The sequence below is a fragment of the Wyeomyia smithii genome, chromosome 3 (assembly GCF_029784165.1).
Source record: "Wyeomyia smithii strain HCP4-BCI-WySm-NY-G18 chromosome 3, ASM2978416v1, whole genome shotgun sequence".
NCBI lineage: Eukaryota > Metazoa > Arthropoda > Insecta > Diptera > Culicidae > Wyeomyia > Wyeomyia smithii.
The window spans coordinates 170,501,051-170,528,875 of record NC_073696.1 but is presented as its reverse complement, the minus strand read 5'-3'; the positions used below and the strand labels follow the sequence as shown (position 1 = coordinate 170,528,875).

General features: G+C 37.8%; 2 protein-coding genes across 5 annotated transcripts in view; both read left to right on the top strand.

Moving 5' to 3' along the window:
• Positions 1–27,825, top strand: part of LOC129732896 (dynamin) — a 114,837-nt gene that overhangs the window by 74,775 nt on the left and 12,237 nt on the right. The window contains exon 15 of one of the 4 annotated variants that reach the window (XM_055694290.1): positions 16,310–16,719. The exons of the other annotated variants lie outside the window; for them this stretch is intronic. Within the exon in view, the coding sequence (XP_055550265.1) occupies positions 16,310–16,319 (10 nt within the window). The 3' untranslated portion in view covers positions 16,320–16,719. Of the gene's footprint in view, positions 1–16,309; positions 16,720–27,825 lie in introns of those variants that run through there. 4 annotated transcript variants of the gene reach the window in all.
• Positions 19,038–27,767, top strand: LOC129732897 (zinc finger BED domain-containing protein 4-like). Its single transcript, XM_055694292.1, has 2 exons — positions 19,038–24,325; positions 24,386–27,767. Exon 2 carries the CDS (start codon positions 24,487–24,489, stop codon positions 25,933–25,935), a length of 1,449 nt encoding a protein of 482 aa, XP_055550267.1. The 5' UTR covers positions 19,038–24,325; positions 24,386–24,486; the 3' UTR covers positions 25,936–27,767.

Sequence of the window (27,825 nt, the reverse complement as noted above, 5' to 3'; positions counted from 1 at the left end):
GGTTAGCAGATACTGTTTCCTTTTTCGTAGTAGCCATGATCCTTTCTTCCACTTTAGCTGCCACGTCATGGTAAATTTCTTCGAACTCATTGTATGCTTCGTCATGCTCATCCAGATCAGCTTCGGATAAGATTTCAGCCAGCTTGTTGTGGAACTCGTTGAACTCTGTGTACGCAGCATCGATACTTTTCGAGTACACTTTCAGTTTCGAGAGCAAAACAACCGCACTGCACCAGTTCCCCAATACGTTTCACTTTTTGCACAGCCGCGTGACGCTGCCGAAACAGCACACTAATCTTCTTATCCATTGTTTTTTTTTCTACTCTTTTTCTGTTTCTCACTTTTACTGGAAGATCCCGGTTTTGGTTTCCCCTCCGGGAATCCCAGGCAGTCTTCTTCTTCTTCTGCACTTTCTTCGAGCACTTCAGTGTCTTCCGGATTCGATTTGGCCGGAGTACGTTCAATCGGCATTTCAAATCACTTTACTTGTCGGGTTTACACACAAATTGTTTTGAAAGAATATCACAAGCACAGTCCAAAAGGAAATCACTTCGATCCGCCTGATGCACTTGATCCGGCTCGAAGGACCAATGTTCCGTCCGGGGGAACGAGCAAAATGGACTATCACACCTTGTGTCGGGAAACAAAACAAAGCTAGAGGAATAGGGTCCCCGCTGGGTGCTTTGCCTTCAGAGAACACTCCGCCAGTGGAGTGGAGACAAGAGCTAGAATAGTTCGGACTATCCGCTGGAAACTCCGTCTTCTTAAAAGCCGTGTCACGTTACGACTCCGTTCTATAACACTTGAAACTTTGGACTCTGTTGCTGGGAAAAGATTTACCAAATCACATTTCTCTGAACTATTTTTATTTCACCTATATGAAGTTGCTTCTATACGCGCCGAAATCTCGATACATTCTGTCCTTCTATAGAGACACTAGTGAACGGCAAAAAACTCACATTATTGAACGAACTGTACTTTTCTCGAGTTCGCAGCAGTACATAGGTTGTATATAATGAGAACGGGAGAATGGGAGAAGCCAAAATGGCTCTCAATCTTTTTGCGAAATGTATTGTTCAAATTTAGCGTAACAGCTTCCGAGACGGAACATGTTGTGAACATGAATTCCTAACTTTGTGTATATGTCTTATTTTCGATATCAATGCTATATCCATGCTATATCTATGGAGCGGAAATAAAAACGGCGCGTCTTAAATCTATGTTTTATCGAGATTTTTAGGACACATTAAATTTGTTGGACCTCGCTCGATCATGCATACTTTCAACAAATCAACAAAACCCAACTGTGCTGTTATTTTCGAAAGTTTGTTATATTTGTTTAATAGGTTCAATAGCTTTAAGAGGCTTCCTGATAACACATAAGTAACCTGATTTCACATAAGTAACTAACAGCTCCTGTTACATTTTTGTTTTGTCTTTGTGATCGGGTTTCACCAGTGCAGCGAAGGTTGTTACGGGATGTCAAGTAACAAAATCAGTTAAATTGTAAAAAACGTAGATAATATTAGTAAACTGCTTTACTTAAATAATGTTCCAAAGTACAGGGTGAGAAACACGCGCAACCAGATCAAGAGATCTACTTACACACTTGCGCTTTTCGAGTTTTCCGGGGGTGAGATTGTGCCAAGCCACAATTATTTCAGTGTACACCAAAACACTTGCATTGTTTACATAGGGTACGTGTTCTAGCAAAGGTAGTATTGAAGTAATAATGACTAAAATCCCGAAAACTGTACGCTAACATTTTCAAGGTGGAAAATAACACTACTTATTACTTATGGAATGTATCAAAAATTGGTACATCTATCCTACATAAAGTGATGACTCAAAGAAAGTAAGGGGGTACGTGTCCAGTGGCTTTGTAATCTTCAATGGAATATATAATGGATAATGACAAATAATAATAGAAAAAAAGTCTTTTAAGGCTTTAAACCTGAAGACGCCTTTATGTGTATAGAGGGTGTCTATAATCAACGTTCTCATTACTTGATATTCCAGATATCTCCCTACCCTTTGAATGTATCTAGTCATATTTTTTATATTTTGTAGTTTCTTGTCAACCCCTTCCAGTCTAAGTCCACGTAGTTTATGGAACTCATAAAAGGGGTGAGATTAGGCCAATGTTCATGTACTTTTAGCAAAATTGTAGTTTGTTGTGTAACTTAACCAGATTTCTGACAGTTGTTAACTAAACATTTGAGTATGCATTGATGTGCTTTGTATCAAATTCATTTGAACAAACATTCAAAATGAATAAGGACAGAAGTTGTGACCTAGACTTAGAAAAAAATTCTTCATCCAGACGGGACTCGAACCCGCAATCTCCGATGCCTTTGGCATGGTATATGTCCAATTAAACTATTGGGAAAGTAATCTCCCCTAAGAATAATATCGATCACCCTTTACTATTGTGTCCCGTTCCAAGTATGCCTTGATTAACCACACACACTGTTTTGTGGAAGTTATTTTTTTTAAGTCTAAGCCACGCCTTCTGTCCTTGTTCATTTTTCGCATCCTCGTAAAATTACATGCGCTGCCGAATACACTGTTAACGACATGTTTTATGATTATTGATGCCGTCTACGCCGTCTACCGTCTATTGGCAGAAGGTATCTTTTTATACTATTAGGTTTGTTTTCAAATCACGACACGTTTATGGTTATTGATGCCGTCTACCGTCTGCTATTGGCAGAAGGTATCTTTTTACTTTTCTCCTAGAAAGGTATAGCAATTACTGGCAAAACCGAAGGTATCAAAGTACTCCAAAGGGCCGAATGGCATATATCACTCGACTCAGTTTAACGAGCTGAGCATTTTCTGTATGTGTGTGTGTGTGTGTGTGTGTGTATGTGTGTGTATGTGCAACCTTTCAATCTCACTCGATATTCTCAGAGATGGCTGGACCGATTTTCATAAAATTATTCTCAAATGAAAGGTCTAGTTGGCCCATGAAACCCTATTAAATTTTATTGTAATCGGATTTTTGATTTGTATGTTTTTTAAAAAAAAAATGTCAAAATCACGAAGGTTCATTATCTCAGAAACTACACAACCGATCAAATTAACGGGCTACCTAAAAAACCCTTAACTTTCGATTTTCATGAAGATTGGACATGTGGTTCAAAGGTTTTGGAATGTTCTGGAGACTATTTTATCTCACTCAAGTTTCTCAGAGATGGCTGGACCGATTTTCATAAAATCGGTGTCATATGGAAGGTCTAGTTGCCCCATAAAACCCTATTAATTTGTTTTGCAATCGGACTTTTACTTTGCCTGTAATGTTTAAAAATGTAAGATCCAGCTTTGAAAAGAAACATATTCCGAAGACAACTTAAACTCCCTCACTTTTCTCAGAGATGGCTGAACCGATTTCCACAAAATCAGTGTCAAATGCAAGGTCTAGCTGCCTCATAAAACTTTTTTGAATTTTACTGTAATCGGTCTGTAACTTCGTCTGTAATGTATCAAAATGTGTAAATCACGAAACTTCATTATCTCAGAAACTACACAACCGATTTGAACAATATTGATATAAGATGAGCGGACTAGTTAAGGGTTAACTGATGAATTATTATGATTGAACACTTGGTTCGAGAGTTGTGAAAAGAAAGTCATATTTGAAATAGATAAAAATCCTACTATAAATAACACTGTGCTACAAATGAAAAAAAAAAATGCATTCGCTCATACTAGAAATTTTCCAAACACTCCCAAAATCTGAAGTTATGGTCAAAATACGGTTTTTGGACCTCAGTGTATACAACTTTTCTTAACTTAGACATTTCTGGACCGATTTTCAATATTTTAGCAGTTTTTAAAAGAAGATAAACAGAGCTTTTGAAATATATACAGGTTTGTACTAATATCACTGGAACATGTCAAGTTATTTGAGTTCAAATCTAATTTTTTTTAGACTTTTTCACGCAATTTTTCAACTAAACTTGAAATTTGCCACCTGTTTTTGTGAGAAAGATACAAATACACTAAAATTTTGAAAGTATATTCAATGACGAATCAAACAAAAGTGGTTTTGTGAAAATCGGTAAATATTTAGCTGAGCTTTATTTTTTTTGAAAACCAGAATTTTTGTTTTTCATCGCACAACTATTTCACGGTGCTACAAATGGAGAAAAAATGCAAGAACTTCTTAAGTGACCTAGTGTAGGTTGTAGGTCTTGTTGAGTGTAACATTCGCTCATACTAGAAAATTTTCCAAACACCTCTAAAATTTGAAGTTATGGTCAAAATTCGGTTTTTGGACTTCAGCGCATACAATTTTTTAACTCAGTCATTTCTTGATCGATTTTCGATATTTTAGCAGTTTTAGAAAGGGGATAAACAGAATTTTTTAAATAAATACAGATTTGTACCAATATCACTAAAACATTTTGAATTATTTGAGTTTAAATCTAAACTTTTAGACTTTTTCACGTAATTTTTCAACTTAACTTGAATTTCGCTACCTGGTTTTTGATTCGTTATTGAATATACTTTCAAAGTTTTAGTGTGTTTGTAGTATCTTTCTCACAAAACAACAATATCGCACGTTAGCCTGGAGATCAACACTTGCGTACCCGTCCCCTGGAAAATTTCTAGTATGAGCGAATGTTACACTCAACAAGACACTAGGTCACTTCAGAAGTTCTAAGTCGCTGTAGATTTTTAATCGAATGATATATGATCGAGTCTACCCTAAATATGAGTACAATGACGTTTCGATTATATCACGATAAAAAAAAACAAATTTCACGTCATATATTTGAAACATATTTACCGCATGTTATTTGCATGTGTAAATGTATGTTCATATGTGTTTGAATGTTATGTTTCGAATGTTCGGCACTGTTGACTACCGAAACTTTTCAATTTAGAGTGAAAAATAAATCCAGTAAATATTATCAAGGTGTATTTTTGTCTGAAAATTGAAGTGTTCGTGTAAATCTATTTTAACAATTAATAAGTTCGAATGAGAAAGGTTGGGTCTGACCACTAGGTGGATTATTTTGGATTTTATACTATTAGGTAGTTTTTGTTTTTAAATCACGGCACATTCTTGAAAATGTCGAAATATTGTCGATTGCAAATATTTTCAGAGCCATAACGGTTTGTTTAATCTGTGTGACTTTTTTTTTCAAATAAAAAAATTTAATTTTTTCAAGAAAAAAAAAAGTTAAAAGAAAAAAATAAAATTCATACTCATACTTTTTTTTTGTTTTTGTTTCACCAAGCTCGAACAAGCATCAATGTTCAGATTGTTAGTTTTATTCAAAAAATCACATTTTGAAAACTATTCTTTTTTTATGTTCAGACTATGATTGTTTCTTAACTTTTTTAAAAAAGTTTTTTAAAAAAGAAGAAGAACAAGTGTTTCTTACTGTGTATATTTTATTCTGGAGCGACAAAAATACTATTTACAACTTTGCAGAAGATTGACGAAGATTGACTTGCTCATTTGTGTACTTTATCCGTGATTAGTGTGTCAACAATGATAGTCAAACTTTTTCTATTGTATTACTCGATTAGTAACAAGTATATAACGAAAGAGTAAACCCCAGTTCTAGAACTTGTTTTCAAAGATCTCATGCACTTATGTACCACGTGAGCTTACTGGCTACTAACTAATATTCGTATAAACAGGTTTTGACGACACCTATTTACTCTATTTTATTTTGTGTCAGTTAATTTTCATTCTCCCTTCCCGAACAGGAGAAAATATCCTAAACAGATATGAATAAATTTATCTTAACATGGTTTACATAGTTGGTAAAAAAAAAAAACAAAAAATAATACCAAAAAATGTTCGTTCAACACTATGTATATAACAGATGTAGATATTGTAAAAACAAACCAATAACTAGCATTTGAAGCAAGAAAATACTCGGTTCAGATATTCTCTCTCCCCCCCATTTGTTAGTAGCTTAAGTATTTATGATAAATATTATTAAGTAATGAGTATGTGTGTCCAATCACAAATGGTGACTTCTCAACACTGTTAAAAATTTGTTATTTTAATTGTTAGGATTCGTTTGCTTTCGCAATTGGGACTTATCATTGGTAGGGATTTAAACCTACTTGTCAGAAAAGTAAACTTACACCCAAAGTTGCTGATTATCACAATCATTCATGATTCATCATCGTCGCTGCTCACTAGTGACTTGCTACTAGAGCTGCAGCCTATCGCATCATCAAGTGCGAACAACAGTGCTTAATGAACTGTCTGGGTGTATTCTATCCTTTACTTCTTTTCTGCTATTGTATCTCACTGAGTTACCACATTCGACCACCCGAAAAAAAGTTACTCACCATCAATTCGACTCACACTCTAAGCTCATGGAAGCAAACATGAATTGACCTATTGGGACGGGGAGACTCCGTCAATTTTTGTTTCGATATTGATACAGAGAATATCACAGGAAATGGATGGTGTCCATTCACGTCGTCTGTGCTAGGAATGCTCGCATGTGATTGGTTCATTATTCGCGTAAATTTGTCATTGAAACTTTTTATTAATTTTACCGCTTAGCAATGAAATTAGCGTGATAACTAGCATATTACAAAATTGTTCTACATTTTATCTATCTAACAACATATTGGTTATTGTTAGCCATCATGTGGTTATGCTGTTATTTACGTTTGAAATCTGACGTAACATTTGCCAGTTTCATTTCCAATTCTCCAGAATGCATCCCAGTATAGTAAACAAAGACGTAGTCCCACGTCAAAAATGCGCAATAAAAAAATAAGTCATAGGGTAGAGCGGGGCTAGTTGGTCATATTTGGTCAAAATGTTCTGTAACTTTTTGTAGGAAACATTATGGCAAAAACTAATCCCATGGAAATATTGTGTTAAGTCTATACTGCCCATAATCGCATATTTGTAACATTTGCAAAATTGGTTGTTCGAGCAAATCGCACTTTTATAATTTGACCTTAAATGCATTGTTCCTAATATATTCTTGCAAATAGACACTTTAAATAAACTTAGTATCATGAAGAAAGCACTACTTTACACTATGTATACATTGAATATTACGTTTGAAGTCAAATTGGTTGAAATTTTTGCAATGATACATTTATGCCGTCACTTTCAAGCTACTTTTGGAATTATCACAGGGAAAATGAAGTTTTCCATGTATTCAACAAGCATGAGCTAAACATCAGAAACGGATTACCGGTGGTTGGTTACCGGACCAGAATAACTTCCGAGTTCCAAAGGATGCAGATGTGGATTTGGATGGAAACTTTTTTGACAAAAAAGTTGGAAAAGTTAGGTAGTGTGACAATTATGCGGTTATTTACGCTATGTGACAAAACAATTTGGTATTTTTTACGACTTTTTTCAAGCAAACATAAGCATATTTTTCTTGATGTGAAAAGTACATACTATTCTGAGCATTTTTCAATGAAAAGCACAAAATCCATAAAATGTCGAATGTTACAACTATGCGATCACAGGCAGTATAGCACCTAGGAAAAATATAAACTGTTCAGAATAGTTAATGATTTTGCGGATATTCTATGTTTTTTGAGTGGATGTCTAATTGGCCAACTAGCCCCTCAGCCGGGGTAAGTTGGTCAGTGTGTGGGGTAAATTGACCATTTATATTTCGGAAGGACAATTCAGTTTTCCTTCCTCACTGCATTTGAGGCAGCCTGTAGCGTCTCAGCGGAGGTCAAACCGCATCCAGTTTTTTGTTTATACGTTTGCTTTCCGAAATCCCAAACCATGAGAAAAGTAACTCATAATTGCATGAAAAAAAAAACGTGTTTCTCTTTCATACCAGACGAGAAATATATGTTGAAATCTCTCTAAAAGTTTGGTTGGGAACTAAATCAAAGACAATACGGGTTAAATTGAGAACCGGAGCCGAATTCTAGATTCGCATCTGCAATCACAAGCACAAAACTATAGCTACATTAGTTTTTTTTTTATGAAAGCTTACTTTCGCCGAAATTTTCATCAGGTAGTAGGCATTTGTCGATGCATTAGTGTACGTTATAGTTATTTTAGATCAATGACTCAGCATTTATAGTTTGCAATCAAATATTCATCAAAATAACTATGAAATGGAGATAATTTTTACTAAATAGTTTATAGTTTTAAATAAATGGTTTTACTAACAAGAGGAGAACTGGCTGCACGGCCAACAATAAGCACGCAGTTCTTTCTTGCTCTACGTTTATTTTCAAATTTCTAGTGTTATTTTCAAAGTATAAATAATGCAAGTTGTTAAAAATGGTAAACTTGTGCGTGTTGTATACGAAAGTGATAAAAGTAGTTAACTTGAAGTGCACCCTTTAGTGAAATATCAAAAAAACGGATATTGAAAATGTCCGTTCATACAAAATGTGTATAAAACGTGAGTGTGAGCAGGATAACAATGTTTGTTTGTAGAAAAAGCATGCAAAGAGTACTTTCTTTTGGTTCGACACAAACAACGTTGTCAAGCGAAAGGAAGGAAGAAAGGCAAAAGAGACAACACCACCAGCTAAGTATCCGTGCTCTTTTTTTTTTGCATTATATGGATTAGGTACATGTTATTGTGCGATATATTTGCGAGAGCGACCATGCCAGCAGTTATGGAGCATTCTGATAAATCAGTCACGCACACTCAATGTAGTTTTTGCTTCATACATGAATTGCCTCTGCTTTTTCGGGAGATAAATTCAAACCCCTGTAGTGTACCAATACAGGCACAATTAAAGGGCTTTGTGGCTTTCATTGACGTAAATTTAGAATCTGAGCTTTACGCCGATGAAAGCACCGTTTGAATTACAGCTTTCATGATTTCTAATAGGAATTTTGAAACTTGTTGCCATATTCACGTTGACAACACCAGTAATACTGTGCTGGGATTTGTGTGTGAGGTGATGAATAGACTTATATGTTTGTTTTATAAAAAATCACAGCTGGCAATATTCTAGGAATCAAGCATTTGCTATTGACATTCTTATGTGTTTCACTGTATCCAAATGCAAAATGCGTGCGAGATTGAGAGCTTTTCACATACCTATGTAGTTGCAAACAGCAGGCGCTTACTACGGACTACACAAGTGCACTTAAAGATTTCTGTTGACATGCAGTAAAGCGGTCTGCTTCATATACAGACAGAGCAAGTTCATTTTTTTCCAATTATAATTAGTTTTAGCGGGTCTCAAACTATTTTTTGATTTATTTTTGAGCTGTTGTAGATTCATTTGAGGCACAACTGACAGTTTTGGCAGTAATGTGACAAGAAATAGAAATTTTTCAAATGTAAATATGTTTCGAAATAAACTGGGTTTTTTCTATCTTTGTTGGTATACTCAACATTCAAATAGCTATAATTTATAAATAATATTTTGGGCATTTTGTATAGCTTTATTTCATGATTTTCCAAGCTTTTGAAAAATAATGGAATTGGATTAATATTGTAATATATTAACATTTTCAATTGATCATAATTAAATCCTATAAGTAGATAATCAGATTGTCATTGGTTTGGCCTTTTGTAAGTAAACTCAGTTTGTACTTTGTTTAATATGCATGTTTGCATTTTTTTTACTTTTAAGCTTTGAACGCATGGAACTCTGCCAGCTTTTTATACTCAATAGGTGTCTTGAGTTTTTCATCTATTAACGGACTCGATCAAGCGATATCTAGGAATTGTATAATTTAGGATTCAAACCACGTGTTTGTGGACCCATCAGTATCTTTACTGTTGGTTTAAACCGGTTTCAAATCGTCGAATTTAATTCACTTTTGAAATTTACGCGACAAACCATACGTATTCGTGCGTGCCCTCACATTACTTGTTAGTTAACTCGGTTCCATTAATCAAAATATAATAACTTTTGTATTTACCTCTATGTTGGTTGGTTGTTTTGGTGTGTTGGTTTAAATCGTGTATGTGGCTCGTGTAGTATAATATTCTGCATTTCAATGGAATATACCACACACCTGTGCGTGGCCCCCATAGCATTTTTTGTCACTCTGACTTAAATCGGTATCAAATTAGGATAGCTTTATAAAGGCATACGACCAGTATACGGAAAACGTCGTTAGTCGATCTGCTAGGCATAAAATCAGATGCCCTGACGACTGAATATCCGAAGACTCCGCGTCGATACCATCGCATTTTCTACATATAGATTATATAGTTTAGGCGTCGGTATCAGGTCAATCCACGAGAAAGCAATAGGAGTTGCGAGGCGTTAATATCGGCACAACCGTTGTAGCTTTCGTAACATTGTGTAGTTGTCTAAGATAAATCAAGGGAGATACGTTCCGGTAGTTGCATAATGGCTCTATAAGGGATGTCCGGGTATTCAAATCAGCTCAAATTTAGTCATAGGTCCAGTAACCTAGCGTGTGATTTTTTGCGGTGTTACAGAATGACTTCGGATCACGTTCTGATTTTCACGGTGGATATACAAAACTGGTAGGCGCGATATTTGTTATGATGAACCCGCATATCGAGCTAAGCGTATCGTTTACCAAAACGAAACCTGCTGCAAACCCTTCCCCTTCTCCAACATCCCAGTGATTTCTCGTGGAAGTGCAGAGGTGTTCTCGGCTTCCGATAGAGCGAGTATCACGTCAACATATCCCCTATATACACTCCTTCATTGACCTGCATTCGGATGCGGCCGGCGCCGGTATTGCCTAATACATATAAAGATTAGGGTCACCAGTTTTTACACATTGAGGATGTATGTTAGTCCCATGCATCATCCATTGGTTCTCTGTGTAATTACAGCTGATCTGGCAATAACGGAGTAGCAACCGCGGGCGGTCAATCATGCTCATGCTCATGCTTAAATAAATGGTTTTACTAACAAGAGCACATGCTGTTTTTGCTTGGATTAAGTTTGCATCACGAAATGCGCTGTTCCTGACATTGCATTTACTTGGTTACTCGAATTCATTTATGATGTACATATGACCAACCAGCCCCGCTAGTATGTGACCAACTAGCCCCTCATGTATTAAATGTGAAAATTACTTGAAATATATGAAAATAAAATTTTGGCGGAATTTTGCTTTACACAACTTAAAACTAACCAAAATGACTTTCATAATACGTTGAGCTACGTTTATTTCAATTTGGCTAGCTTTGTTTAGAGAAAAAGTTTCAACTTGAAAACCGAGTAGAATTGATGGCCAAGTTGACACCAACCTGTATTTTTTATACGTCTTAATTAAAACGGTACTTCATTTTGTCATTTAGTTTCTCTGGTTATCCGCTACATATCACCCATATAACACGATCTTTTTTGATACGTAGATTCGAAGATATTCTCATTGACCAACTTACCCCGTAACCAACTAGCCCCGCTCTACCCTACTATGAAAATTAGTAAAAATGAATTTGGAGTCGTAGACTTTTATCTTCAATTTATTAAAAGATTGTGTTTTTTTTTATAAACTCTAATATTTATTTAGGCCCAACCGCGAAGCATAACGGGGCCGAATATCTTTTGGAGTAGGGAAAAGCCAGCTTGAGTAGAGCCTGTATCCCGACTGCTCCTCCTCAAACAGGCATAAAAACCCTCTCATCTTTTCTCTTTCAAAAATACAATTTAAAAATACATGTCATTTAAGCCTACGACTAACATTAACATCAAAGTTTTTCTCTTTATAACTAAATACTAATCCTTACTACTATTCGTTGAGGGTGATGGTTCCTTATCTCTTTGAAATCAAAACTTATATCTAAGTTCGGTGGAAAGCCTTGGGGGAGACCCATGTAGCTTGTTCGTGTTATTGTTGAAGAACCGTGGTTGAAAAGTAAATGCTTTTCAGACAGCAGGTTGATCAAAAAATTTGTCAATATAGGGGAGAATCCTCTTTGATGCAGTTTCTCGGAGAGAATTTCGATTGAAACTGAATCAAATGCGCCTGTGATATCCAGGAAAACCGAGGTCATTTGTTGTTTGCTACCAAGAGCCATTTCCGCTTCTGTGGCTAGCAATGCCAGGCAATCGTTAGGGCCCTTGCCCCTACGAAAGCCGAACTGGGTCTCTGATAGTTGGTTAGTTGATTCTGCCCAGTTGTCAAGTCTACGAAGGATCATTTTTTCAAGCAATTTGCGTATGCATGAGAGCATCGCAATCGGCCTATACGAGCGGTGATCTGCGGCAGGTTTATCTGGCTTTTTGATTGCGATAATCTTAACCTGTCTCCAAGCTTTCGGGATCATATTGTTCCTGATAAGCTTATTAAACAGTTTAAGAAATCGTATCTTGGCCGAGTCCGGCAGGTTTTTCATCAAATTAAATTTGATCCTGTCCGGTCCTGGAGCCTTGTTCTTGCAAGACGCGAGGGCAATTGAAAACTCCAACATGGTAAATTCTGGTTCTTCAAAAGCCGTTGTATCGCTGAATTTTTGCTGTGATGGGACAGCGTCTGGGCATACCTTTTTCGCGAAATCATAGATCCAACGTTCAGAGTATTCATTAGCCTCATTACTGTCGGACCTATTGCGCATTTTTCGAGCCGTATTCCAGAGATAGCTCATAGAAGCATCTCTGGGTAACGTGCTTATGAAATTTTGCCAGTATGATCTTTTTTTCAGTTTGTGCAGTTTAGCCTGTTCCAGTTCCAGCTCTCTAAACTGATCAAAAAGTTGAATGGAATGATCTTTCCTGAATGATAGGTATGCTCTTTTCAGAGTTTTTTTCATCTCGGTGCATTCTTTGTCCCACCATTGTTTGTTAGGGCGAATTTTCAACTTGTTCTCAGGGGCGGGCCTCGTCTGAGATTGCAACGCGCTATCTAAAACTAATGTCGCAAGGAAGTTGTATTCGTCTGATGGAGAAAGCTCGTCGGTTGTTTCGAGCTCCTGGGATATCATGTTCGAGAATTTTTCCCAATCAATATTCCGGGTGAGATCATACTCTACTTCGACTGTGGTAACAGACTGGAGCCTGCTCATAATCGAAATACTTATTGGCAAATGATCACTACCATGGGGATCTTGAATAATCTCCCATTTACAATCCAAAGCTATTGAGGAGGAACACATAGATAAATCTAAAGTGCTCTCTCGTACTGGAGGCCTTGCTATTCTTGTAGCTAACCCAGGTATGTTCAATAGGGTCATATCGAACTCGTCTAGTAAGCTTTCAATAAGAATAGCCCGGTTATCATCTCCAGGTGCTCCCCACGCTATACCGTGAGAATTGAAATCTCCCAGGATAAGGCGTGGAGTCGGCAGCAGTTCCGTTATTTGTGTTAGCTGCAACCGGTTTATAATAGCTCTAGGTGGAATGTAGACTGATGCGACCGTAAGGCTCTCACCAGCAACTGTTATATGGCAAGCAACAATTTCTATGCCATCAATTGCTGGGAGAGGAATTCGGAAGAATGGGTAGCATTTTTTTATACCAAGGAGCACTCCGCCATAAGAGTTTCCTCGGTCTAAACGGATGATATTGAAGTCTTGAACGGCTAGTGTCGTATCAGTTGATAACCATGTTTCAGATAGCGCGAAAATATCGCATTTGCTATCGTGAAGCAGGAGTTTAAATTTATCTAATTTGGGGATCAAGCTTCTACAGTTCCATTGTATGATCCTTGTTGTCGATTCGTCACTTCGGCTGTCTGATTGAAGACATCGAAGGATACGCACGCGAGGAGGGGCCATTTGGTGCTTAGTTGCTTACCCAACATGCAAATTGTTGGAAGCCAAGCCGAAATCATACTTTTAAGAGCATCGGATAAACCAAAAGTGGTGAATATCCATTCAACGATCATTTTGAATGAAATACGCCCATCAGTAGACGGTATTTCAGACTCCGTTGACAGTTTAGGGGTGGTAGCAGATTGTTTCCCTGGAAGTTTAGGAAACTCCTGATCGTAGTTAACTCTGAAACCAGGAGGAGTCGCTTTAGCATTTGCTTTGGAGCGGAACCTTGTGGAGTATCAGTTAGCGTCTTCTTCTGCTCCTTTCTGGGGAGTTTAGGAGAAGATGCACTTGGCCGTTTTCGCACAGCTCCGGTTGACGGGAGTGGTTGATAATCCTCCTCGTCATCATTCGAATCATCGTTCTCCAAACTGGAGTAACGATTTTCTTCCTGCTGTAGGGCAGTCTTTAACATCTGTGCGAAAGACTGCTTACTACGTTGTTTTGTCGATTTTTTCAGTGCGTCAAACCGTAGCTTATATTTTTCGCACGTCTCGACTTTGTGTGGGCTACCACCACATAGGGAGCATTTTGCTTCCTGTTCACTACAAGCATGGTTACTCTCCATGATTTCCCCACACTTGCAGCATTTGGTTTTATTGCTGCAGTAGGTTTTCGTGTGCCCTAGCTGCAGACAATTTGTACACGACATGACTTTTGGGATAAAAAGTCGTACCGGTAGTCTGAGCTTGTACAGCTCGAAGAAATCTGGGAGCACTTTCCCTTCGAAGGTGACTCGAAACGAATCGTTCGGAGAGTAGCTACCCATGTTGTCCTTAGAGTACATTCTCCGGCACTCTAAGACTTTAATTTTTGGGAGGTTTGGGTTTTTGAAACGACCCGCTCCTTCCATAACTTCTTTCTCTGTGAGATCGGGTTCCGTTATGACGCCCTCGATCTCAGTTGCTCGAGCCGGAATATACACCCGGTACTCGATCGTAAAGTTTTGATCTTCAACAACTGCATTTGCATGTTGAAGATCAGAAAATGTGGCCTTCAGTTTATCGGCTTTAACTTTACAAACCTCTACCAAGCTGGTATATCTTTTTCGCAGAAGTTTACAAATCTGAACGACCTTTAGGGGTTTGTTTCTGGGCCGGAAGAAAACTACCCAACGAAGTCCAGGTTGGTCTTCCTTATATTTCTTCACCCGAACTGTTACATCATTAGTGGGTGGCACAGGCGAGACAGTTTTGCGCGCTCTTTTTCGTTTTTTTATAACGTCAAAGAAGCCATCTACATCGTTTTTCGGGATGTCAGAGAAATCCATTTCGGATTCTTCACCCCCTGAACTGGATGAGAGGTCCGGAGGGATAAACAATCCACCCGCCGCCATGGAGCGGCTGTGAACTATCTGTCGTTAAGAGCTATTAGATATATGCAGTTGAATACTTATATTCTTAAATGTAAAGAAAGCGACTATATATAAGAAAAAAAAATGACTAAGCGAATCCAAAACCGAAATATGTATGTATATATATAGGAAAGGAACAGAGAAAAGAATGGTTGACACTTATCTTTTATATGTAGATGTGAACCAGCACCGGTACGCTGTCGCTCCAACAGCAAAGCAGCGAAACCGCTTGCTTTTTCCCCTGTGGGGATCCACCACCAATCGAGTTGACCTTCACTGCTGCGAGACGGAATATCCACACTCGGACCGGCACGACACGTACCAGCACACGCGCAGCACCACTACAGGACTCCTCAGCTGCTAGGGGGAAAATTAACACAAACGCTGATCGTAGCGCACTCGTTAGCACCCACAGCGTATCACCACCACAACACTGCACTGCGACGCGAACGCTAAAATAAAGCGGGAATTTAATACGGTAAACTGCAGAGCAAACAGAAATCTCGACTTATCTGTTCGGCTGCCGAATAAGCAATGAAAAAAAAAAAAAAAAGATTGTGTTGACAGTTCTAAAGTTAGGTAAAGTTATATCGAATAGCGACTGGAATTAGTTGGAGTCACACTATAAAACTGTTAGTAACTTGAACAGTTATTTACTATATTATAGATTATTTATATGCTAAGTACCTATATTTCTTCAGCAAAATAAGTTTGTGAGTTTTGAAACACCATAGGAGTAGTTCCAGCTCGATATTTCTTTTTGTGTTGTTTTTTATGTGCATGGTCTAATTTTAGGCTCGAGAGATTTTTTTTTATCCTAAAAAACATGGTGATGGAAAATCAAAACGAATAAAATTCTAAAATAATCTAAACGGCGTCGTTTTTTTCATTAAAGTAAAAAGAATCAAAATACAAGAATATTCATTTCCATTTGAGAACAAATTGAAAATCATCATCATCATGAAGCCAGTGAAGTGCAAGCCAGTGAATTGCAGCTAAAGATCAAATGATTGCATTAGTGTCAATAGCATGTGCAAGATGCTATAAAAATGAAAAACTCTACAAACATGCGTTGACTATCTAATAATGCCTATCATATCAATTTTGTTACAAATTTGAAATACATTCGATTCTATTTAAGTACTGCTTGTCATATTAATTCAGTTCCACCCTCAATAGAATGGCTGGGATATTTGCTATCGCTTGAAAATGTTGATAAAATAACATTTTAATAATGGACTTCTTTCCATTTCTATTACATTTACAGGCGCCGCTAAGCAACTGCTGATTCTAGTATGGATTTACTAATAGATATTATTGTCCGCCCCTGATACTCTTTATGTAATCAATATTTGGTACCAAAATCCTACACATGCCCAAAAGTATAAGATAATCAAATAAAAACCTAGAGCACGTCACATGAGATAAAATTAACTTACGCATTTTAGCCTAAATGTACAGTAAGAATAAGTGTATAACATATACATCATGTGTAATATAGAATCGTATTCATATATAATATTCCAACTGGAAGAAATGGCGCCAATTAGTAGTATTTAGCAATGTTAAAAATCGTAAACGCAACGTCTTTACAGTTTGTTTTACATTAAGCAGCAAATCGGTGCATTTACAACGTTACGTATCCAAAATAATAAATATGTTAGCACAAAAATTTAACACTTGAACTTCGTCTTAGAGTACAACAGCCATACAGTGAGTAGAAGAATTCCGTTTATACAGTGGGTAGAAGAATTCCGCTTGCAAAATTCGTCTTCCATATCGTCCACGTTTTTGTGTTGTGTAACAAGGCAGTTGAGTTTTGTATTTCAATAATTAATAGTTATATTTTAATTTTGGCTATTTGAAACTACTGAACTCGGTTGCTTTACGGAAAAACCACTCTTAAACAGGCTCAGTTATCATAAGCGGCAGTAATAGGTAAATTTTGAATATGAAATTTTTGTTAATAACGTGAGAAGGAATCAGTACGGTAAAATTTTCGTGGCTTCTCAAAGTTATTAGATCGACCACAATGTACCATCATCAGAGACAAGCTTCCGCGTCAACTTGTCGCAACTTAAGGTTATGTTTTCTGTTCCAAAAATATGGAGGTGGAAACTGAATACTGCCTTGATGCGGGTTTAATATAGAAAAACCTATACGCTTCCGTATAAATTAATTGTGATTTCGATTACAAGGACGAAATGTTTTCAAATTTTGGAGATGTTATAAAGACAATCCTTTTTAGTGCCATACTCACATTCACCTCATCAAGGGAGAGCGAAAATAGTGAACATTCTACAAAATCCCAGAATAAGTCTTTTAATCACACATCTTTGACATTTGACGAATTCGTATAAGCAGAAACCTTTTTCGTACTCGTATCAATCATTTTCACTCCGGTCGGTGATGTGAATGGGAAAAAAATCAAACACCTTGTAAACAAACCCGTGGGAAATGTCAAAAAAGTGAGGTTATTTGTTGTATGCAATCAATGAGCATAAAAGAGAGGTGAGGAGGAGAGTGCATTTTCCTAGTATTAGTAAATGCTTCAAATGTAAACAACAAGACGAACTCAATGGTAAACTCAAATAGCTACGTCACTATTTGGCATCATCTCTGGGCAGAAGGGGGCAAGCAGAGGGGCGCGTGCAAGTGTTAGTAGGTTTTCTCCTCACCTCTCTTTTATACTCATTGGTATGCAATGATCTATAAAAACAATTGAAAACGAAAAGTCCAACTGAAGCTGCGATACCTCTTCTAGGGGGTGAGATTTTACTCCATAAAGTTGATTTTAATAACTGAAAAATAAACAGTAGGCTACGAACAAACAATAACATTATTGGTATTCACATCGAGCTCGTATACAAAAACCCAACCGTAAAAATACATACCTCCATTGACGAGTAATGGAAGATACACAGTTTGCGGCTGGGTATTTGTATACAAACTCGATGTGAAATACCAAGTAAAGGACCGAACGACGTAACACTAAGTAAAGAACCGCCGTAAACCACGATGACCCGAGTTAAGGGACTAGAGGAGGTTGACCAGAAACTATGTTTCATACAAATCAAAAAACTATATGAAGGGTAGAGAGATGTCTGGAATAACTAGTAGTGGAAACGTGCTTTTTAGATAGCCTCTGTACACATAGTAGCGTCTCCAGGTTTTTTAGAAAGGGTAAACGTTGAGACATGAGCCTCGGAAGACTTTTTTTCAATTATCATTTAGCATTCACCATTGTATGTTCCATTGGAGCTCCCAAAGCCACAGGACACATGACCACAACCCTTCTGCCTCCTTTTGAAGGTTATCAGTAGAGACAGTGGTAATTCGCAGCAAAAGAGATAAAAATTTGCGGGTGTCAAAATAGAAAATATTCAAAATTCGCGGTAATTTCGCGGCAACCTTTTCTTTAGAAAACGCCAAGTGAAGTGCTTTTTTTGATAAAAACAATAAAACAGTTTTATTTAATTTAAAATACGGTAATTCAACCGTACGATTCATGATTTCTTTGCTGTACGGACTTCTGTGTAAAATTGTCTTCAATCATGTTTTGGTGTCGGCAGGCACCAAAACAGGAAAGGTTCAAGAAACCGTCCGCGTTTCGGATACTTACCAAAGTTATAATATCGATCTCACTGTCGCGTATTTTTATAAATGCAAAAATGCTTGCTACTTGAACTAAGTAGGTTCATCTTGCAACTTCGATTTTGCACACACTTGATTTCTTCGCCAAAATCTTTGGATTCCAATCGCTAAAATCTTTACACGGAGAGGATCTAGTAACCGAACCGTCCGAAAACAATTCAATCCAGTTTAGTAAAGCGGGCAATGTATGTAGTTTCGCGGGAATGCGAAGATGAACGGGAATAGAAGGTGTGACTAGAATTAGAAAATTTTTTTTTTTTCCCTCGTCCAGACGGGACCCGAACCCGCCATCTCCGTTGTCTCCGGCAAGGTGTTTTGGCCAATTAAACTACTGGGTAAGGTAGTTTAATTGGCCAAAACACCTTGCCGGAGACAACGGAGATTGCGGGTTCGGGTCCCGTCTGGACGAGGAAAAAAAAAATTTTATAATTCTAGTCACACCTTCTATTCCCGTTCATCTTCGCATTCCCGCGAAACTACATACATTGCCCGCTTTACTAAACTTAAAATGTAAGTCAATATGACAAAAAATGAAATTAGTTCGTAAAGTAAAATACAATCCAGGCTGATAAAATCTCGTTGTTAAGGACTAACACTACTCCATCTTATTGGTTGCGTAGGAAAAGACCTCCCGTTGCCATCGAGGTGCCCATTAATCTCCAGATTTGTCCGCGTTGCTGGTTTTCGCGGCATTTCGCGGATTTTCGTTAATTTCGCGGTCGATGCTGGATTTTGCGGGATTCCGCGAAATCGCGATTTATTGCTGTCTCTAGTCACCAGTTTATATAGGATAATGCCAATTTTAGCTGCATTCCATAAGTTATTAGCCTACAGTTTTCAGACCTCGTCAGGCTTTTAGTCAGTATTATTTTTTATACCATAACTACAACACCTACTCTATGTTAACAATGCGAATGTGTTGGTGTACACTGGTATAATGTTATTGTGAATGTGAATTCCATACACTGCATCGATTATTATAGTTTGCACAATCTTACCACCGAAGAGCGCCGACAGAAAAACATTATTTTCTGAATTACGAAAGGTTCAATGCATAATATTTTTTCAATACATTGGCAACGACAACTTCATATAAGTTATTGTGATTTCTTGATCGGGTTGATTTGTATGGGACATATTTCACTAACATTATTTTTTTACATTATTTGAAACATTATTAACAGTTCACTAATAGTTTCTGACCACTCTGCGGCTAAAATTTTGTTCTATAATTCTAAGTTTACAAACTTTGCAGAGTTTCGGCACATACTCAAAACTGGAATTGTCAATGGCAGTACTGCGCGCTACTTACTCAAATTCAATAAGATTTGGAAAATTAAGTTCATGGGACCCCTGAAGTTTTTAACATTTATTTGAAAAAAAAAAAAATAGACATCGCTATTTTTAGTGATCTGCAGACTTGGTTTTCTCCCCCGGGCGACCGAAGAACAAGGTGTATTTTTCACTTGCACTACGCTGTCTTGTTCCTTTGATCCAGGATACCACAAACTGGAACATAGGTTTGTATTCCTCGGACCCCGAGGGTATCCAAATATAACGATCTGGCGCCACGGAGTTCAGCACTACCAAAACCGCATGCCAATTGTAATGACGGTTCAATCCACAAACGCAATGATTACTATATGTGAGCCCGATTCGCAGTATATGTGCGTCTAGTCCGTAGTGGAAGGACGAAGTCTGTTAGTTTAAAGGCGTACTCTGACGATAAAATTGCAAAAACTCATTATAGGCAATTGGTCTATCATAAATATCATCGTTTGTTGCGCCACATAAGCAAAAGCGTCTACCTCCTTATTGCCCGGAACGGAACAATGAAAAGGGATCCAAGCAGCAGCTCACTCAAGATTTTTCGGATAAAACATTCTGATGTTTCCGTACGGAAAGTGCTTTGCAATTTTCATCGACGAAGGGCCTGAATAGAACTGAGATTGTCCGTAAAGATGAAATGGTCCGTGGGCATTTTTTGCGGCGTAAAATCTCTGTAATACTTATACTGTTTTCTAGTCGTTATCGCACAACAATCAAGTACTCAACTTATGTGACTGAACCATGTTTTCCAATATAAAAGAGACAAAGCGTAGATTATTAGTTTTCCCGTTTGGTTTCATTCATCTACACCAAAGATGACTAGAACAAGATTCCTGACTTCCAGTTTTTTCATACATTTTGCCCACGAAACCGTTACAACGGTTAGTGCTGCCATCTGATGACTTAAATTTGTATAAAACTATGATTATTAGCAAAACCGATTTATTGTGCATAATCCGCCTGATGGAAACGAAAACTAGATGGTAGCATCATATAGGATATTGAAAATTAGATGGCCGCACCGTGCAAGGAATTGACTATCAGATGGCCATACGAGGATATCTAAAATAAAGTGCGTCACCTTTCGCCACCTTGCCGTCATTATCAAATTACCAGTATACAAATTAGTTCGACTTTTATTCACGCGCAGCGACAATCGTGTCCGATGGATAGTGCAAGAGTCAGGAATCTTGTACTAGTCATCTTTTTTCTTTGTTCACACAAGACTAGTCATCTTTGTCTACACGGTACACCCGCCGTGTACTCGAGAAATAACACGCGCGCATCACCAAACTAATGCGTGTTCATGGCTTGCGAAGAAAATTCTCTTTGCGCGAATCGAATAGTCTGCTCCTCGTGCGATTCAACGGGTACACCTGGTGCAGAGAAAAGCCAAGTCTGGTGACCTGTGCCTTGTTTCGATTGAACGCCCAAAAACAGTAAATATCAAAATCGTTTAAAAACTGTCCACGTGGTATGTGGATGGACCCTAATTTATAAGATCACAAACAATAATCTGCAACGAAAGCTACAAACAGAATAGGAGAACATTCTACAGCATTCTATGACGGCTAAGGCAGAATTATTAACCCAAGCAGTGCTGCAAAGTGATTAAAACTGTATGTTGTTTTTCAATCGACTATTAAAATTGGTACAAACAACAAATGCATGAGTTATGGTAATGATGACTAGAGCAAGATACATGACTTCATACATTTTGCCCGCAAAACCTTTTTTACGGTAAGTGCTGCCATCTGATGACCGATCGGCAAAACTGTAATTATTAGCAAAATCGATTTACCATGCTCAATCCGCAAGGTGAAAACGAAAACAAGATGGCAATACCGTAGAAGGATATTGAAAATTAGATGACAGGACCATACAATGATATTGAAAAAAATGCTTCACCTTTCACCACCTTGTCGTCATCACCAAATTAACAGTATACAAATTAGTTTAATTTTCGTTCACGCGCAGCGAAACTCGTGTCCGCTGCATGCTGCAAGAGTAAGGTATTGTGCACTAGTCATCTTTGACCATAAACGACTGGTCATACTATTACAGGGTGGCCACTCAATCGTGAAAACGGGAAATGCGGGAAAAAGTCGGGTATTAAATTACATCGGGAAAAAGTCGGGAATTTTTTTATTTGATCGGGATTTTGTTACCAAGATTTTTTTCAAAGTATTGTGTATGATGCAATTACAAATGATGGAGAAGTTGGAAGTGCAGGACTGCAAGTTGGTCCCTTAAAAGTCACATTTTTCTTTAGCAGTCAATTTTTTGACCAAAAAGTCACTAAACTTACTTATTTTGACCCGCTGACTAGCGGACTACTTTTAGCAGTCCTGCTTTTCAAATGAAATAAATGTTGACACCAAATGTCTTAGAATAGCATTAAATGTCGAAATCTGGTGTTATCCAAAAAAATTGAATGGACTCTGTGGGACTTCTCAAGATGGTAAAGCGAATTGAAACCGGGGTTGAAAATCGGCCCGGAATCTGGGAATGAAAGTTGCTAGTTTGTCGAGAAAACGTTTTTAGTGAGAGAATTAATCATAAATTCTCATATGTACAAAAGAAACTGTTTCAATTTCTAAGAGCAATGCAAAATAAGTTTCACTGTACAGTCTTACTAACATTATCAGTTATTAGTAATTGTTTGAATGAACGAATTGAGGATAAAATAAGTGGCACACAGTTCTGGTTCTCCAGTTTCTCAAAAAGATTTTTATTTCAGCTAGTCTTTTAGAAGAAATATTTGGCGAACTCTATGCTATGAAACTAGCTACCATTTCCGCTTAGAAACTCAATGCTGGTGAAAATTTGGGTTTGGGACGAACTTGCTATGCGGAGCAGTTAAATGAAAAAAAAAATTAAAACTTGCCACAGAAAAAAGCAAACATTATTTTGAAATTTTTTGAAAAACTAATTTTTGTACATATTTCAAACTCGTATTTTTTCTGTAAATTATACAATTTGATTGTGAAAAAACTATTTTTGATGTAAAAACTCTTACAAAATAATATTATCGTTTTCGAGATTTTCAAGAAAACATTTTATTTATTTTATTTGTTTCTTCCTACGACTTTTTACATGCTTTTCGTTTTGTAACTGGCCTTAGAGTACGATGCTGGCCTAACTAGTCAGTCGTCGTAGGTTCGTGTCTCGGCTCGAGAGAGACTGTTAGTGTCTGCAGGATCGTAGCGCTAGCGCTGCAATCGCCCTGTGCACCGCTGCCAAATCTGTGGCCAATAAACAAAAATACTTTAAATGTTTTAAAAGCCAAAATAATTAGCTTTATTGGTGTGATGTTTCCGGCAAAGCTTTAGATAGTAGTTCTATTGAAAAAAAAATATTGAATATCTCAAAAAGCTTTGAATTCTAAGTTGCCAAATGAGCCGTTGAGAGCAAAAGTGGTACATGTGCCATTTTTACACTTTTTTTTTGCATAAATTGATGCAGAACGCAAATCATGTACTAGAATATCCAAGAAAAACCGAGATCTGATAACCTAAACCAAAGTTACAGCCAAAACAATTTTTGGTAATTAACATAATCACCATTGCGTTGAGAGCAAAAGTGGTACATGTCCAGTTAGGGACGTTGCGATACCATCGATACTAATACAGAATCGATGCTTCTACTTCCGATACTCGAATATTTGGTATCGATGTTATACCAACGATACTTCACCAATATCGATACACACCTCTCAGTATCGGAAAGAATCGAAACAACCCTGTGAAGAAGAACGAACGAAAGAGAAAAGTTGCTGTTTCTGGAATTTCCAATCCCGCCATCTCATCAGCGATGCCAATTCAACAGAAATCTCATCCATCTATCGGTATGATCATGAATTTTTTATGTGGCTTCAATTTCGACGTCTTCGGAAAGCAAATCTGGCATCGCTCTACTCATCGTCAATAAAAAAAATGGCTCCGCGGATCAGTAAAGTGTGGGTATTCTTTAACAAAAATGAAAAAGACAAGAAAGTTCAGTGCAAAATCTGTATGATACAGATGCAGTTTTCCGGTAACACAACGAATCTTTCGCGACACCATCCAAGTGTGATGAAAACAAGCGTATCTGAGGAGGAGACAACAAGTATAAATTTGCGATCTACACTCTCATCAGTTGCCAATCATTTTTCTTCCAAGACTTGCATCGACATTGGTTGCAAAAGAGGTTTTCGAGGAAAAAAACTCTGAGGCGAAATCGAATGAATCGCAGAGCCAGTCCACGGATCAGTTCTCTTCAATCAAAGAGGCTTTCCAGAAAACTGCGGAGTTTTCAGAAGGTAACTTACTACGTTATTATTTCAAATGATAAAGTTTACTAGTCGTGTAATTCGTTTTAGGAGGGAGACGATATGCAGAAATTATTTCGCATATTCTTTACTTCATATGTAAAGACAACCGCCCTTTCGCTGTGATCGAAGGCGAAGGATTTGTGAAGTTGATGAGAACCCTAGCCCCATCGTTCAAAATTCCATCCGTGAGTTACATCAAGGAAAAACTTTGCTTGAAGTACGAGGTTCTGTCTGCGAGCTACAAGCTACGCATAAATCGAGCACCACATATATGTTTGTCTATGGATATCTGGACAGAAACAATGTCGGAGAAAGGATTCCTAGGAATAACGGTACATTTTCTGGAGGGAACATCTTTCGTGTCAACTGACATTGTGATCAAACAAATGTGTACTAACCACACGGCAGATAATATTAAAAAGGCAGTTATTGAAGCGTTGAACGAGTGGGATATTGATCACACGAAAGTGGTAAGTGTAGTTACTGATAACGGGGTAAACATGGTAGCTGCCATGCGTAAGACGTTTGAAAATCGTCGTTTGCCATGTTTCGCACATACCCTCAATCTAGTCACAGAAACTACTACATCTCTAGATGTAATAAAGGTAACCATTTCAAAAGTACGAGGAATTGTATGTTATGTAAAGAATAGCGTTAATGTTTCTGATCGATTCAGAATGATTCAGTCTAACAACAATGTTTCGGAAGGAAACACAAAAAAACTCATTCTTGACGTAAAGACTAGATGGAATTCAACTTACTACATGATTGAAAGATTTTTGGAGATGAGAAAAGTTCTGATTGAATTGTTGATTGATGACACCGCGAGCCCTTCAATGCCTTCTTCTGCTGAAGTGGAAATTTTGAGACAGCTTGTCACACTGCTTAGGCCTTTCGAGTTTTTGACAAAAGAGTTAAGTGGAGACAAATATGTAACATTATCAAAGATCATACCTATGATCAACTGTCTTTTTTTACAAATAAGTTCATTCAAGTGTGATGTCTCAGAAATATTATCTGTGAAAGAATGCTTCTTAAAAGAACTCAAAAAACGTTTTGGTCAGATTGAACAAATGTCGCAAGTCGCAATCGCAACAATCCTCGACCCCGGGTTCAAAAACATCCATTTCCAAGATCCAACAGCATGCGCCAAAGCTTTGAGCAAAATTCGCAGTACCATCTCAAAAAATGAGGCAAACGCGGTGGAATGCAGGAATTTGGACTCGAACACGCATGAATTGTGTGAGCAACAGCAGAAAAATACGTACAATTTTTGGAAACACCACAAACTGTTAATGTTCGAAAATCCAAAGAAGCAGACAAACGCAGGAGATGAATTGGCTTTATATTTGACGTTGCCGGTAAGTTCACTGGACTCGAATCCTCTGGAGCAGTGGGAGGATATGAGAACCGTCTTCCCGGAGCTTTATCAGCAAGCAAGAATGTATCTAGTCAATATGGCTACATCAGTGCCATGCGAGAGGCTCTTTTCTAAAACGGGATCGATCATGACCAAAAAGCGTAATCGGCTTTCAGCTAAATATCTTCAAAAGCTGGTGTTTCTTGGTTCTTTGAATGAAAATGAGTGGTTTGAATAAATTAAACTTTTTTATCTTGAGGAATAAACAATAAAAAAGAAATGTGACTTTTTTGAAGTAGAATACTTCTCTCAGGAAGTTCGGCTACATAGGGATGTGAAATGAAAATCTAAAACCGAAAAAAGTGAAAAATATGTCCAATTTCAAATGCTAATAAATCGGTTAGTATTCGATGAATTTCCTTCGTTCTTGCAGCAATAGATCGGAAAATCTTCTAAGATTCTTCCCAAAATAAGATAATTGTAATTTTATTACTCACACTATTGTACTATTGAAAATAGTCAAGCCTTGTCAAAACGAAAAATTCGACCTCTGATTGGTCGTTATATGCTTGCTTTCCAAGCACGGTCGACAGGATCATATACCTTGCAATTGAAAACATGCTATTTGGCCTATATAAGAGCCTGCTTCAGCCGGAGCCGCTCATAATAGTTCTAGACAGCGACTAGCACTAGCCCTGTGGTTGGTCACCACGTCTCAGGAGCAGCGCGGTTTTTCTCAGCGTGTGTCGCCAGACAGCCATTATTCCCCCCGTGTTGGGGCAGCATGAAGATTGCCATCAGGAAATCCAATTTTGGAAATCAAAATGCCTTTTTGAAGGCAAATAAACAAGTCATTGAAAGTTAGTAATTTTTGTCAACGCAAGCAAGTATTCTGTGTTGCATCCTAGCAATTTGAATTTGTCGCACCCGTCTAATTTACTGAATGTGGAATAGCTTCCACAGTGCATGTTGTCCGTGTATCTTAATTCCCCCAATGTTAGGGCAGCTCAAAGGTTGTAATTAGCAACCGATTTTGAACCGCAAAATGCTTTTTTCAAGGCAAATAAAAAAATAATTGAAGGTTTATAATTTTCTGGCATCAACACAAGCAGACATTCTGTGCGGGATGCAATCAAATTCTGTTGTAGTTGTCTAATTTTTACTTTCACTTTATTTAGTAAACCCCCCACTGTAGGGGCAGCGCAAAGGCTGCGATCAGCATAACCGACATTGAATAATTAACTGCCCTGTTAGTACGCATTCACAAAAGCAGTTAGTTCGACTATGCAGAGCTAATATGAAGTCGATTCAATCAATCAGCATAAACAGAATTTCGTCGTCTCCCAGCTGCCAAGTTGCAACATGATGCAACACGCAACAGCGAGCAAACGAAATCGCTTGATGTTACAAACCGCAATAAGATACGGGTTAAAACCGTTGCGTGTGTGAGAGCACCATCGGTGTTTATTCGCTAGATACACTATCTACTGTCTACTGAACGCAATAATCTGCTTACATGCGATACGGGGACGGGAACATTTTCTTCAACCAAGCTGCACAACACGACACAAAACATGTTATTTTGTTGCTTCAATGAGAGTGCTATCGGTCCGGCTCGACAAGAAATCATTTTTGTGCATCCGTGCTACGAAACTGAGGAAAAACTTTAGAAACTGAAAAAAGAGGTGGAGTTTATCAAATGATCGCTCTGAGCCGGAATGAAGTCACACATATTTTTCAAGTTATATCATTCCACCACGTACGTAAAATAATTCATTCCTATTTTCATCCCTATATAAGAGCCTTTTTTAGTCGATGCCGCTCAAAATAGTTCTGAACAGCGACGACAGCAGTCCTCCCTTAGCAGCAGCGGGAGCGAGCAGTGGGTACCATCGATAGCGGATAGCGGCCACAACTGTGGCATGGCTATGCATAGCGTAGCTGTTGCAGCGGGTATATCAGCATCGATAGTAGCAGGGTCAGCTGATGCAACGACACTCCCTTCACTAAAATGCTGTTTCAGTGTGGTAGCGGGAAGCATCAGCAGCAGGCTTGCATGAAGCGAATACATCAGCCAGCAACTTTCTCTAAGGCCTCTGCCATAGTAGACGCGAAAAGCGGCGCGAAC